Source organism: Enoplosus armatus, chromosome 7 (assembly GCF_043641665.1).
Source record: "Enoplosus armatus isolate fEnoArm2 chromosome 7, fEnoArm2.hap1, whole genome shotgun sequence".
Taxonomy (NCBI): domain Eukaryota; kingdom Metazoa; phylum Chordata; class Actinopteri; order Centrarchiformes; family Enoplosidae; genus Enoplosus; species Enoplosus armatus.
In genome coordinates this window covers 6,321,135-6,337,599 of record NC_092186.1, presented here as the reverse complement: position 1 = coordinate 6,337,599, position 16,465 = coordinate 6,321,135, and the positions used below count along the sequence as shown (strand labels likewise).

The window sequence follows — 16,465 nt, the reverse complement described above, 5'->3', positions numbered from 1 at the left end:
TTTCTGAGTTCATGTTTCACCTTGACCTCAGACAATCCTTTTGAAAGCCACACATCAATAGCAGAGACTTCTCTCTGAGAGAAATGCGGTGAGAAATAAGAAGCAATGTATTGTCTGAAAGACAACTTTCATAAGGCAGTGCACTATTCACCTCCTGCTTTTCAGCGCACTTGGATTTACAGTATCTCATTCTTCATGCATTATTCATCACAATCTCATTCATTTCAAACAAAAAGGTCAGTTTTTTTTAAATGAAAGTCAGAATTTTTTTTTATTCCATATTTTAAACATGTGCTATAAAAGATGGGAAGAATTGCTGCGATTTTTATTTAACTAGTTTATTATCGGAGGAGGCTTGAAAGCGTCAGTAACAGGATCACTCCAGCAGCCTGAGACCTTACTGATTTATTCATCTACATTTTTTCAGTTTCACCTCAGAGAAAACACAACTTCAACATATAAAAAAAAAAGAAAAAATATCTCAGAAAAAGAAAAACAAAACTGTTGCACAAAAATCTGGAAAGTAGTTAAAATGATTTGACCGTTGGTTTCTGCAAAATTCCCGGGAATTTCTCCATGGAATGACAGATATATTTTTAGTCCTCTGAACTATGCTGCAACTGCAAGAAGACTTCTTGCAATTGCCTGCGGGGGCTTTTTGAGTTGGCTGGATCAGTGACTGCTTCTTATTCTAATGTTATGTGTTTGGATTACCTGTCACAATCTATTACAGGCAGGGTTTCGCCTGCGTTTGGAGCAGAGCTGCTGCTTAAAAACATCTAAGGCAATCATGAGCGGGGGGTAAACAAAGCAAAACACTAATGGCTCGTCTCAAATCAACAAAAGAAAAACAGGCTAACTTGTTTAACGGTGATAACGAGGAGGATGAAAGGAAACATAGCGGTCTTTGTGATGGGTTGGAATTTGCCATGTAGGGATTCATAATGTGGACAACAGCTGTGATGAGGACTAGCTGCTTTTGTCTTCCTCTTGCCTGCTAAAGGTTTTCGGCATTAACATGTCATAATCCAGACATCTCCCCCAGTCAGGGTGATAAAGACAAGGGAATATTTCTTACCTTCTTCTGAGGAAATACCATTTAGTCACTGATTTATTCATTCAGTGTGTATAATTTATCCACTGAGGCTCAGAGAAGAAGACATAAAGACATTTTGATTGATATCCATCTCTTTTTCTGAACAGCGTCTACAATTAAAGAGTCCTGCTCTAGGTACAGGACACGTTATCAAGATACCAGTGGTGTATTAAGGAATCAAGTTGCATGGCCACGGTGATTCTACAGCCAATATCATAGGAGAAGGAAATGAAAACAGTAAATCAACTTTCAAAACCAATTAAGCAGCTCTTCATTTCTTATGTAACTTCAGGCCTCAAATATCTTTTACTGATCAGAAGAAAAGGAATGATGACATAAATAGCAGCAGAAATAGGGACAGAAACTAACTGTAGTGATTGCCTCATTATCTGTGTTATCATGTGCACTTATTATATATCGTAGTTGTCCTGTGAAAACCGTGCATCTCCGAAACCTCAGCTTTTCATGAGCAAATAAAAAACAGCAGGAGGCATTATAATTATCAGTGTTCATACTATATGGAAACCTGACAATTGGCATAAGACAGACTTGGAAAAACTGTGAACTTAAGTAGGATAATTTTATTTAACATTTATCGCTTTTCTTTAGCTGAAAAGCACTATTTCATCACACTTGTAGAGCATTTTAATTAAACCTTGCACAAGTGTTGGTGCATGAGTATCCCCAATTAGTTAAGATAGGGTGTGTAGTTATGGCGCCATGTTATCGTACACACAGAGGAATGATCCCACTCAGTTCATTCAGGTATACAGATTTCAAACCGACGTAAAAAAAGAGCACGAGTATCAGATCAGTGTTCCATGTTGGCCGGTGCCCTGAGTTTAGGTAACGTATCTGGTATTATACAAGTGAGACTGGTGAGTCAAACAAGGCCTAAATGTAATTTGATTAAAAATGAAAACAAAACAGCCCTGTTGCATCCCCTTGGTTAAATAAAAGCATGAAATTGCAAACTGTATCGGTCATTGCACTGCACCTTTTAAAATAACTGCATAACTATGAGAGGGCCCGCAGTTTACATTAAGATCATAACACCACATGAACAGACATATACTGCTAATCCCCAGGATGCAGTCTTATATTGTCTATGCATACAGTTTACACACATTGCATAACTTATTTAAGTTATGTAACATTCTCTCTCCAAACTTACAAAGGAAAGCATTCATGTAAGATAGAAAACTGGACAGATCAAATGAGGGGCTTGAGAGATTTTTCTTCCCCCTTGCTTACATTGAACAAAGGAATGTGAAGCACTTGGAGGATTTGGCAGCAGAGGTCAAGTGCTGAGAGTGTCAGTCAGAGCGCAGAGGCCAGATATTCCGGGAGGGACAAATGCCTGTGGGCATTATGACCGGCAAGGCAGAGAAAAGTGACCAGGCTCCACCAATAGGTGTCAGCCTTCTATCCTTCCTGTATTAGAGCTCTCAGAGGTGAAGAAAACATGTTTGTGTGTGTTTGAGTTAGGGTGCCTGGCTCCAGGCAGCATCTGGAGCTGGACGTCTCTGCAGTTGGCTGCAACTCAAATGGACAGACAGTTTTGCTGGACTTGGTAAATGAACATGAACTCAGTGTAGAGCTCGGGGCTGTCTTTGCTTTCCGTGCTGACTCTTAGAAAGTTACTGACAACCAAGAATTTTTTTTACCACAACCACACTTTCTCTCACCTGATAATCGTACGAGTTCATCGGTGGAGGAGGAGGGAAGGAACCAGGGGATGATGGGAAGCCGGTTGACTCGTCGGCAGGTGGTGGAGGGGGAAGGTAGTCCGCTGGGATGGACGGACACACACACACACACACACACACAGACACACACACCAAGAGAAACAAAAACGGCTTATTAAATACTTCCCCTTTTTTCCTACATTCAAACTGTCACAATTCTAAAAGGACTGACACTGAATCAACACACAAAATTCAATGAATGCAACTAATTTTTACCCTTTTATTCAAGTTTTCAATAACTAATGTGACGGGTGCAGAAAACAACTAGAAATGAGACAAAAATACAATGAAGAAAAAGTAAAAAAAACAAACAAACTCTATGGGGTAGAAATCTATGGATAAAGTGAATCATATGAACCCTTTCAGGTACATCAAAGCCACATATCTAGCCATTGGACAGTTCACATGATGCTCTGCATGGTCAAGGTTAAAAGTAGATTACACCGTAAGGTCAGAGGTTACAGTGTATAAATATATGAATGGATCTGCCTGTGCTTCTGCATGCTGATGTGTGGAGAATGTGCACACACGTGACTGTGCAACCACGTCCATCCATTCAAAAAATATATATATATAAAAAAAAACATGCACATGAAACTTCTTTTTGCCCAAATAGGTGCATAAAAGTGTGTAATATAGTGAGCAGTAGGTATGATGTTAGCCAAAAATGCTTGAACTTTACAACTTAACACATAAGATTAAAGCTGCTATAATTAATATTTTCATATTAACAATGGATCAAATGACAATGGGTAATATGAAAGAGTTCACTTAAAGTGATGAACCTACAGTGAATTATCACCCAGCTCTGCTGTTAATCTTTCAGCTCGTCGTGTTGGTTTTCCGGCCCACAACTTGACCGCTTCGGTAACAGCAGAGACAAAGTTAGCAACTACCTGGTGAACATAGTGGAGCATTTATCCGCTAAAGGGACGATATTGTGGTAGAGAGCAAAAATAAAGCTAAAAGGAGTGTGAATATTGGACTGACATTCATTATGTGGCCAAAAACATGACTCCAAATGAATGCTAATGCTGTTCTGTGTTTGCTGGATGTGTAAATAAGCAACTGTTTGCTAACATGTTTGATAATGTGTCATTTTTACCAATAATACTGAGTTCTGTTTGAATTGTATGGATATGTTGAATTTTGAAATGGGACAACATTAAAGTAACTCTGAAGTGAAATAGTTAAATATTTAAAACAGTAAATCAAGATATCCATATTTCTCATTAAGTTGTGTGGGAGATATGGCGTGGCAAAGGAAGACCAATTAAGAGCACCACTTCTTAAAACCAGCATCTGTACAAAATGTTGAGAAGTTAGGATTATTCATCCTAATTTGTCTCGAACTGTAGAATCAAATCAGACATTCAAAAGAGGTTATACTGTTATTACAAAAGAGAGAGCGCAAGTGAAGGAGACAAAGAAATGGAGCCTTGTCATTCCACGTCAATGGATTGACACATATAATTGCAGCAATTTGGTTAACTAAGAAGCACTAATCTGGAGTAAGCATGTATTTTTTCCCCCTCTGAGATTGAAAATGTAAATGTTGTGTTACAAACGGGTTAGACTAGGTGTTTCTTCTGCCAGAGGAGGAGAAACAAGCCAAATGTGTAGTTCTAAAGTCCACGTTAATCCAAGGATTGCAACCAGCCACATGTTTCAGACAGGATAAGGAGTTACGTGCCAAATTAAATTCTGATTTGGCTTCTCTTGGCACACGACTTAAGACTGAATCATTTGACCATGTACTTCTAAGTACCAAACCAGACATGAGCTTTGCAAATTAAAGGCTTTTATGAGACGTAATGGGAATTTGTTCCAATGCTAAGACTTTGATGAGTCCTGTTCAGAAATTCCATTTGCTTTCCATGGCTTTTATCTGTTTTCATTAGAATCTAATTGATGTCATCAATGTAGTTTATCCAAGGCAGCTGACCAAATTAATTAAGCGTGGTTTTCAGTTGCCTCAACAAAACAGCCGAAGGAAGAAGAAAAAAAAAAAAGGCAAGACAGAGAGATAATGCAGCATGGTTAAAATTGGACACGTGTCTGCGTCTTGAGCATTACAACATTTCAGAAATTGTGAGCATTGCATTAAACATTCCCTCTGGGTGCTCGAGGGCCTCCATGTGAATTGTTTATATAATAACCTTGTGACCTCCGCTAAAACTCCAGAGTGTAACAGCTCCTCTAAACCTCTGGGAGAGAAAATAAAATATGCTGCTCGACAACAAGGCTCTGCCCCGGTCCTCCCTCCGTTCCCGCTCTAGCACAGATCCTTTTTGCCAGAATATAAGTCACTTGTAACTTGTGGCTTACAGAGAATTAAAACATTAAGTTTCATGTACATTTCTCTCAAACATCAAAGATGTTTTGGATTTATCGTTTCAGGAAACACGAGTTGTAAATGTTTCAGAGATGCATGTTTTATTGAAAAGGTCTTCTGTATGTGGAACAGTGGAAAGCAAGACTTGGAGCTGGAACAGGGGTCATTAAGCAATTTTGCTGAAAGGATCTTTCTGGTTATTTTCCCCCTCTGCCTTATTTTTTCGAGCATCTGTTTTCATGCCAGTCATTTAGGATTGCAATGTGTTAATGTGGTAATGTGAAACACAATCACTAGGGTGTGTTTGTATTCCAAGTAAAACCATTTTCTCTCATAAACGCCTGCACTCAATGTTGGAATTGGACGTTGCTGATCCAGGGTCAGCAAAGAAACAGTCGTTAAATGAAAGCATTTTCAATAAGGTGGCATGTAATGTTATGTTATTTCTATAATTTAACATTTCTTCTATAAAAGGAATTATTTGACCTTGAGAAAACATCACTGGTGTCCAGAAGATGTTTAGCTGTGCCAGTGTGCATTCAAATAATCATGATTTTATTGGCTTCTACTAGTTGACAAATTGCCAAAGCCAAAGAGCAGTTAAAACACACTCCTTTGAACACAGTAACTCATACTGGAAATATGCACAAATTTAAATAGCTGTGGCTGAACAATTCTCACACAGCAAAAAGAAATGAAAGCTGCAACTTAAAGGTGCATGGTGGAGTCCTCTTGTAAACAAAAGGTGATACAACTGAAAACAAAAACGAGGGCCCACTCAAAAACACACTCCATTGACTCGTGGTCAGAAACTCCACAGGGTCCCTTTAATTGTCAATTTGATGCTTTTGTCATCATTCACACATGAAATATTCACATTTAATGTGTTGAAATGCCTACATCCAAAAAAAAAAAGTTTGTTCAGGCATGTGAACAGCAAGACATCAACTAAATGTATAAAATATTACGTTTATTGCATTACTTGGTGTCAAGTGGCCCTATATGACTACAGGAACTATTCGGGGAACCTTTTTAGGAACTTGGTATCTTCACCTGTATTTCCATGACCACAGGAACCTAGTTCCACTTTTGGTTCCTGGGATTAGTTCCTGCCTCCAGTAAAGTCCGACAGTAGAACTTACGGATACCCTCAGGGTGGTTTGCTGTACTGAATATAGCTGACATATGCCTCCAGACTGACAACATGTGTACAACATTAATGATATATTATTGATATTTAAACAAGAGTTTCTGTATGTTGCCGGCTTAAAAAAGAGTGATATAAAGAGATCACGGTGAGAGGAAATAAACTCAACTTAGTTCATAATTGCTTCAATGCAGTTCCACATTAAAGCAAAAAATAACCAGAAAATCCCAAAAGATGGCGGTTATTTGAAATATATTACGAAATGGGTGAAAATCAGACAAAAAAATCTACATACTGAAAAAAACTTACCACTTACCACCAAAATTACCATTTGCAGTGCAAACACAGATACTATTAATAAGATGTAATCTGTGTTTTCTCCCTATTTCCACTTCTCTTTCTTATACCAGAATAAAATGTCCTCGTGAAAAGAGGACCTTCATTCCCCTCAACTACAGTGAAATGGTGACATAATATCTGGGAAGTATGTTTAATTTTAAAATTGTGAAGATCTGAAGAGACTAAAAATGATTAACCTCATTCAAAAGGTTACATGTATTTGTAATATCTGCCATTATTGCGTATCTATTTTGCATCTTTTCCACTCCACGAACCCTCACTGGCTTCCCACTGTTAAACACAGCCAAATGTGCTTATTGTGAAATATGACCACGCCAGAGGTACTGCCACGGGGATCGAACCCCGAGTCTCTGCTGTGGTCCACGGAAACTGTATCCCATCTGCGTCACCCATGCGGCCAATATTTCTGCCATTTCTAATAAATCTAGGATCAACACTGGTTTGAGCTGCTGAGCACTCTCTGTTCTGCAGGTCTGCGTCGTGCTTATGATGTCAGGCTTTAAAGCAGTGTGAACCAGGCAGAGTGAGGACGGCTTCTGTGCCGTGAATGAAGCTGGCTCCATTTGTGACAATAGGGAGTTGAAAGCTCCAAGTGAGCACTAATGAGAGAAGCAGCAGGAAGACCTACTTAATACGACAACTTCCCCTCTCTTTATTGAGCAATTACTTTTAAGTAGCTTCTTTGTGAACAAGGAATCCTAATCAGTGATTAAAGTTATTTGAGAGGCCATAAGAGGTATAATTGGTTATCGGGAACCGGAGTATTGTGAAGGGGAAGATAAAAGGGTGGAGATGGATCCAGCTGTGACACTGGGACTAATATTAAACTTTGTTTTTCAAGTAAGTGCTACAGTGGTTATAAACACTTCAAGTACTGTATATGGCTAATAATTGGCAACTTTGATAGTCTTATACTTGCATATCTATATGTAAATGCTTTGTATTTTGTTGGAAAACCTTTGCAGGTTGCAGATGAGTCTTTTTTGAGTCGTTCTGCTCAGTGGTACGGATTAATATATTCTGTGGGGGGTGAAGGTTGAGCATATGTTTACAGATTTACATATGTACAATATTATCACGAGTTACACGTGTGTTAGCGTCGACCATCTGGTCTTTAAGGACTTAGGACAAAGCCTGGCACAACTGCCTTTTCGCATAATGCATCCAACGTTTCGGTGAAGGAAACTGGTTGCAAAAGAAAGAGCAGACCTCAAACACAGGGAGAGTTTGGTCCAATCCACTATAAGAAAAACACACCATGTTTGCCTGTGTGTAAATTATCTCCCACGATCTGAACTTGATTTACTGCAACTGAAACTTTGGCGTCTGTTAGCACTCACACAGAGGAGTGAGACAGTGTGTGTCCACATGCGTCACGTGACAGCTTTACTTGCGTCCAAGTGTTGGAATGTCTAGTCCAAAAACGTCTACAGTGATTGACCCCTAAAATCTAAATTGTTCATTCTTTTATATTTTCACAAACCTGAAGTAATCTGTGTTTTAAAAAGAAAAGAAAATCAGAGAAGTGGCTTCACTTTATTCAGTAGCAAAAATCCATAATCCCTTCCAGACAAAATGGACAAAGTGTTTTAAGTCCTGGGTGTCGGCCCACATGCTTTATCTCCACATACCCGTTCCAAATGTGCTGTGGCAGAGGTTGAGAACACATTGTTTTGACATAATTATGGACCCGTTTTATTCCATCTTCCGCTGGAGAAGAGCAGCTGAGCCCTGCGCTTAATTAGCATGATATGTAAAGAAGAGTGATTTATGACTTCATTTGGTTTAGAGATGCAAGGGAGGGATTTGAGGTCTTTGGAGATATACTTGTTTTAAGTGTAAAGGAGCAGACCGAAATTGGCTTCTGCTACTCTAAGGAGAATTCCCACGGGAGGAGAAATTCAGATCGGGAACAATAGACGGATTACGTTTTTGAATGAAAGCACAGAAACAAAATACTGTGAAAAGGTGAATGGTTTGAAGCCTTTTTTTGTCTTAAAACTTGAAACATCAAATGGGCTGAACAATTAGTGCCTCAAAATGTGATGTTGGTGAGGCTTGCTGACGAGTGAAAGCGTGATTCATCAAAGGCGGAGAGGGGAGCTCTGCTGTCATTTCTTATAAACAAAACTGGAGAGAGAGTAAATGAAGCCAGTCAAATGTCACGACAGACAGTCACTGCTGTGTAAACTCAGCCAGTTTCATAACGTGAAACCTTTCCAAGCAGCCTCTGCAACGCTGAGAATCTAATGTAAACTTGCAGCCAGTTATTCCACACTACAAGCCTCAGAGGGTGTGTGATTAACAGGCCACACATCAACTTTGAACTTACATCTCATGGCTTTACAACCTATTAAAATGACATACTTGTGAGAGTATTCCCATGCTAACAAGTGCAGTTCCACAGTGTACTGTACATGGTGACATTTAAACATAATTACCATTTAATGGATACTTAATGCAATTTATTACTGTCTTAATCTCGTTGATGGAGAACACTTCCATTGGGCTTGTTTACTGTAGCAACTGATATAAGATATAAGGACTATAAGTAGAACAGCATGATTTCGTCGATTTAGTATGTGATGTATACGGTATGTCTGACAGAATTAATGAGCTAGGCCGATTGGGAAAACAAGGAAATATTCAACGTTTGGAAGGACCCATTGTTCTGTTGACCCATTGTACACTGGAAGATAGCAAGCTAGTCTACCTAGCTTCTACTCAGAAAGAAAAAGCTGGTTAGCCTAGCTTGCTAACGTTATGACCAATTCCAACTATCATCAACTTTATCATCAATTAAAATTAAAATTAAAATTAAAATTCAAGCACTTTTCAAGCACTTTTCAGGTAACTAAAAGCCCTCATGATGGGATCATTTCATTTCAAATATTAAAAGATTTTTTGGTTTACACGAGTGACTGTAGATGAAACACCAGATTATGTTGAAAATCAATTTTCAAATCGTATAAAAAAATCAGTTCCTGACCAAATTAAGCCAAACTTTGCATTAACTCTGTTAGCTGTCTCTCTTTCATTTGTCCTTTTTTGTTTATGTTGTAAGTTTATGAAAAAAAAAACGTTCATATAGTTTTTTTTATTCTCAAACATCGACACCAGTACCGACCTCAAAACTCCAGTATCAGTCAAGCTACACAGTATCTGTATATTTTAGATATATGTCACTTATCACAAAATGTGTATGACTGTTTTGTCTCGTGATCATAATCCAACATCACTTTACGGTGGACCAATTCGTGCAATCCAACAGAAGTCCACTTTCTCTCGTGTGAAAATTTGTTTTTGAAATGACACTCGAACTTCCTTTGATTAAACAGGATATGAAGTAAAATATTTTCACAATACTAATGACCCTTTAGGACGGTGCTCAGATTTAGAGAAGTGAAATGTCCCGTTCTGGCTGCATAAGAGCTAACGACAGATGAAATGTTATACAATGTAGACCAAATTTTACACACTGTAAAGCAAATTATCATGAGAACAAAGAAAACTTTGAAGCAAAGATGAAAAGAATCCCACAGTTCACTGACATACACTTTACACACACAGTGCAGACAAAACACAACAAGTAGTTGAAGTATTCGTTCTACTTTGATAAAAGTGGCCTTTGTATACGCTCAGAGCATGAGCCTGTGGTTTCTATGGGGACACTGACACACTCATTGGTGGATTTCCTGTAAATTCTCCTGGTGACACCCATGAGGGACTCTGACATAACAACCGGTAGTCAGTTTGCCTCTGGCCAGTCAAGCAGGGAGGAATAAAAACAGCTTATGCACATGTTCAACACTTTTGAACCGCTCTGAGCAAACAATTAGCGGGTTTCTGGTAACTTAGTGTCAAAAAGTTTTATCAGAAACAGCACTTCTCGGGTGTTTTGAACTTTCGCTGTGATCGTCTCGCTACAAAAACTTATTAACCTTCGTTATCAGCAGCCAGACGTTATTGAACAAAACAGCACGATACTGTCACAAAATGACTTCAGCAGTCATTTATGTGGTTTTGAGATTTTTGAAAGAAATCTGATTTGCAATTTATTAAGTTATAGATTTGAATCACTTAACGTTATAATGTTCTAAAAGAAGCAGCTAATGATGACTCACTCCAGTGTGAATCACTTTCTTGTGGGGCCAAAAAACTCTTCAGTCGTATCATGAATATTTACAATCACTTCATACAGAAAAAAAATCCCCATGTAAACGCTTGACTAAATATAAAAGTAGCATCTTAAACAATAATGCAGGGCAGGAGCTGAATAAAAGGAAGTTTAAGATCAGACATCAGCGGCATTGGAATCAAAGGAAAACTACTGATCAGAGTCAACAGAAACTCTCCTGTCCTCTACATTATGTTTAACACTGAAACAGAGAAGTCCCAGCGAGCACTGAGCAGACTAACTACTCATCAGCATGTGTGTTGATCTATGCAGACAGCTGCACAGAAATCCAGCAATATGTGTGCAAAATATTCTATCAAGGTTACAGTTCTGGGCCTTTCAGTAAAAACCTAAAAGGATGTCAAGGCAGAAAAGTAAGCTATTAACATAAAATAGGGACGCACTGTCTCTTTCTTACAACAAGTTTCAAGGAAGGCCAGTAAAATACCACAATGCATTGGTGCACCTGTTACGCCTTCTATGTGCCAATAACATCAAGGCTTTTTAAACAATATTCAGAGCTCGCACAGCACACAATAAATGACACACTGTTGTCAATACTGTTGAAACAAAACTGAAGATAATATGGCTTAGAAAGGTATTTTCATTGCAAGGCTATTGCACTAGATTGCATTACCTTGTACAGTTATTCATGGTATTTTGTCCACCTTTCCGACAGTACGTTGCAGAGCTGCTCCTGATTCTAATCACACAACCATTACATTCATATCAGTGTACTTTTAACATTCCCTAAAACTTAAAACATAGAAGAAAATGCTAAGTTCAGATGTTGTGGAGCACTGGCTGCTCTACATGCTAACATTCATCTTCATAAAGCAATCACGTCTGACCTTCCTACAGTACATGTACCATATGAGATCCACTTAAACCCTAAAATCTCATCTGTTGTTAGGAATTTTGAGTGAAAGGTCACTGTCTGAGACCTATATGTCTTTCCTTCCTCCTGCTGGGGCTTTAATCAGAACAAGTTTCTCCCCTAAAAATAAAATCTGAGAGCGCTTACTGTGCACCGCCCTGTCTGCACCGGCTTCTTTGTCCGCACAATAAACATGGCCTCAGACTGCTCATTCCAGCCCCGATACTGGCCTCTGCCAGACAAAAGGGACAGCGAGGCGCTGTGCCAAATTGACTCGTCCCTAATTTTTATGCTAATCCTCAATTTTACATCAGACAGTCCCCCACATTTGATATAAAAGATATTAAATAAATAAATACAGAGAGACCCAGATAATCTGTCCATAAAGACGTCTTATCCTTTGACAAGTGGAGATGTCTGCTGATGGCTTTACATATTTGCATGTTCAAAACGCTGACAACAACCAATCAGCGGTGTCTTTATTAAATGTTAATGTTTTAATGAAAGATAGTGTCGTAGCAACTCAAAAGTCGCAACATTTTACCACTTGAATTTTCACTAAAAGATGCTGCAACCTGCAGGGAATCAAGCAATAAGACAACATTAAATGAAACTGCTGCAAGGACTTTAAAACAGTTAATTAATTAGTGGTTCCTCCATATTTCTCATTTCAATCAACAGTATAGTTGACCTCAACTGAATCTTTGTTATGAAGAAGAAATTCTGAGCGTTACCCAGTTTATGTAATTACTGCCACAGTCAATGTGAACAGAGATGGAAGAGACAGAATAAAGAAAGTGGGATTAACAGTTTTGTCTCAAGGCCCTGAGGTCATGAGATGTTAACAAAGTAACTCTGGTATGACTGAATTCATAAAAGTAAAACATTCATATTACAAAGTACAACATTTTGACAATTGTGTCATCTAAAAATGTCTCCCCACCCTCTTTATATTGTCCCATTAATCCTCTTAATGCCCGGACATTGATTAATTGTGGAAAATAAGACAGTGGCAGCGGGTCGAGATTAAATGTTTTGTAGTAAAATGACATTTTGGAATTACAGGGCTTTAATGATGCCACAAATCATCAACTAGGAATAAAACGTATTTCTTTAATTTCCTAAAACGTAAATAAGTAAATACTAAGATCTAAGGTTAATTTTTCTAAGTGTGACTCTAGAGGCTAAGGTTATGTCACTCAAATAGCGTTTAATTAAATGCTACTGATAAAAATGTGTCCTGTCTGAGTCTCTCACAATAATAATAATAATCTACTAAGGCTCCAAATATATATTTTCATTGTAGGCCAAGCTGAACTGTTCACTAGGGAAAAGTCACATAATCACTAGCAAAGCTTAAGGCCGAATGTACTAAAATATCAAGATGGGAGCCTCTAAAACATATTTCATTCAGGACAACTAAAAATTCAAGGTGATGTTGTTGATTTTTTTCTCAGTGGTGGGCAGAGCTCTAACAGGAGCCATCTAAGAACTATTTTTTTTTTTTTTTTTTTTTTTTTTTACAAAACTAACATCTGGAGTACCAGACAGGTCCACAACTCAAACCACAAACCCCCACAGACAGCAGTGTTTTCAGCCTGGCAGTGGGCTCACCGCTCGCTGAATTTCATAACCGTTTCCCCGTTTTGGGAAATCTAGGGCTCTCAGGGGGGTTTGAGGGTAGAGGTTTAGATAATGTTCACATTACAACACATGCACCAGGTGGGAAGGAGGGAGATATATGGGTGGATGATACTGGATCTTCTAATTGTCATGATCTACCTTTACAATATAACAACTCGCTCACTGAAGACTTAAGCCAAAGGAACTGTGCATGCAATAGTAATGACTATATGTATTTTTGTGGAAAATAATAATAATAATAATAATATTCAGGAAAAAGTCCTATAGCTAACACTGTTTAGGTGTTTTCAGTTTTATTTCTTACCAATGACTCCAAAGGTTTTCAAATGACATTATTCTCATAACAGCAAAAGATAGTGGTTTCTCTTCATTTACATAAATGATCCTATTATTGTGGTGTTTCTTTGAGACAAATAGGCTTCCGCATGTTTTTGAACACTAAAATATGTTCATATAAACCTAAAATGCATTTTTCTTTACTTGTCTAAACAACAGGAGTCTTGATTTAGTAACAGTATTCTTAAAGGAAACGAAAAATGATATCTTTTAATATGAGCCTGTCTTTCAACAGATAGCAATCATCAGCGCTGGTTATGAAGGCAGTTGTCGCGCTGTGGAGTCATATCTGCCTCATGTAAAACAGACAGTTACGCTCAGTAGAGCCCAGCCTCTGTGTTTCCTGAAGTTAATTCTGCATTATTTCAAATCCTCTTTGCCTGCAATGTAAATCTTGTGATGTAACGCCAGACTGTAACTCTATTGGAACAAAGGCAAATTAAATAAGTTACACATCAAAATTATAGTCCTAAAACTGTGTTAGTAAATGTGTTTACAGCAGATTAACTCATAGCACTAGAACCGTTTTCATACAAACAAACCATCAGCTCCCATGGGGCCTCAAAAAAGCAGACAACACAAGTCTTCCTGGACTCACACATGACTGCAAACCACAGCGCTCACACTGTATGTTTATTAGAAATTAGGCATGCAACAAGGCCTCAGTCACCGGATAAACGTGCAGAGAGATTACAGGCCAGTAACAAGGTACTGGAGGTTCTGGTGAGTTCTGAGTCTGAGCTGCCACATAAACACACACACGGCCACACACGGTCGGTCCATATGTACTCTAGCCAAAGCTTTATGATGAGAGACACGAAAATTCACTTTGCGTTCAGTGGGAAGACACCTTAACAATCCAATATTCTCAAAGCTGATGGAAACAATGGCTCCAAAAATAACACTCATGTTGCAATAAACTAGAATTATACTTAAATGGATGATCAATGTTACCATGACAATAAACAGTTTCTTGTTATGCTCCTATTCTCCAGCTCTTTTTTTTTCTTTTTTTTACAGTATGTACTGCTCCTGTATGTTTTGCAGGTGATTTTCACCTGCTTTGGTGAGTTCTGGTCAAGATCCAGATACATTATACTGTCGGCCAGAGTCACATCTTTTATCAATGAGCTTCAGGACTGTACAAATATATTATACTATAACTACGGAAACCAATACTACATGACAAATAATGGGCAAATAAGCATGTTTACTACTTTTTTTTTGTAATAAATCAAATGAAGGCATTTAGGTCAGCAGCTAAGACCAGTTAAGACATTTAAAGTTGTGCTGATTTAAAATCAGTCTTGCTGTAGTCTGTAGGACAACCCACAATCAATACAATTACTATTCAGGTTCGCTAGTTCCTGAGGGAAAGCTGTGTCCATTGTTGAAGCAGAAGTGGAACATGAATGCAGACTAATATAAAAAATGGACAGTGCAACATTAAATCTGTCGGATGTCAGTAAAGTCTGATATTTGTAATGTAGGAGATTCTGGACAATTTGGGCCTGGTCTGATCAGGCTGTAAAAACAGCTAGTGGAGAAAAACAAATACTGTTCTTAACTAATATTACACTTAACTGCAAGACATGTAGGTAAAGAGGAGGTCAGTAAAATGTCATTTTCAGATGGTGTCTGAAGTGATGGCATAAAGGTTTCATTTTAAAAATCACTTGATATTAATGATTTAGTGGTTTCTCCTGTGTCGTTACCTGCGGTGTCAGAGTGGGTGGGATCCCCCATCTGTTTGTAAGGGTTGAACTTGGGCTTGGGTGCGACCACGGGGGCAAACTTCTTGGGTGCCTGCTGCTGGGAGATGGAGATGCTCGCACTACCCAAAGACGGAGTAGTCTCCATCCTGGCAGCCACTTGTCCCGTCTGGTCGTTACTGTTCACTGGGTTCCACATGGTTCTGATGAGGGAAGATGAAAGTTAATAAAAGTGAAGCTTGTGGATTCAAGTACGACATGTCAGTCAATATGGGTGATGGAGACTCTCTGAAAAGCACAAAAGGCCTTTAGAGCTACGGTCAACAATCAGGAAACTTAACTATGGATCACAATGGGATTAATCTAGCTCTAAACAGTTAAACTTTAATAACACAACAACATTTATCATGTAGTATTTTCCATCTGAAAGTACTGCCAGCTGGAATCACGGGCAGAAATGATACATAATCTTTTTTTTTGGACAGGAGCACCAGTGATCTCAGCAGAGAAGTAACGGGCCTGGACAAAAGTCAAAAAGTCTCCTCCTCCCCAAAATAATACACATATCTCATGTTTTTATGTATTAAAACTGATGCTATACAATGGACAAATGAGCAGCTGCACTGCTACAGGTAGATACCACACGACCAATGTGTGTGATGGCCAGTGGGGGTTGTGGTTGTGTGTAGTGTAGGGAAACCTGTGTAGTTATTTAAAGATTTCTGTATAATATAGTATCTTGCCGATGTTTCCTGTATAAGGGTATGTCCCATAGTACTGCATCTATTTCTGTTCATACAGTAGATGGCATAGATACTGATGAGCTACTCAATATAATGTTGTTGCTGTTGGTTGCAGCTTCTTAAAAGGCTGCAGTATGCTTCAAACAAAGTGCTTGTGAGGAGGTGTTAAAGTTCACACAGCTTCTATCTCAAGGTCTCCTTTTTCATTCTTCACACAACTAATTGTCACTTTTCGTGTCGTTGACGCACCTGTGAGTATTGGCGTGATTGTTAACCTGCAATGCGGCATG

The 16,465-nt window shown here is 38.5% G+C and overlaps 1 protein-coding gene across 2 annotated transcripts in view; it reads right to left on the bottom strand.

The window, feature by feature from the left end:
* lpp (LIM domain containing preferred translocation partner in lipoma) overlaps positions 1 to 16,465 on the bottom strand; it is a 129,218-nt gene that overhangs the window by 66,478 nt on the left and 46,275 nt on the right. For both annotated transcript variants that reach the window (XM_070909096.1, XM_070909097.1), the window contains 2 exons: positions 15,436 to 15,635; positions 2,785 to 2,888 (listed from right to left, as the gene is read on the bottom strand). In XM_070909096.1, the coding sequence (XP_070765197.1) occupies positions 2,785 to 2,888; positions 15,436 to 15,631 (300 nt within the window). In that variant the 5' untranslated portion in view covers positions 15,632 to 15,635. The remainder of the gene's footprint in view (positions 1 to 2,784; positions 2,889 to 15,435; positions 15,636 to 16,465) is intronic.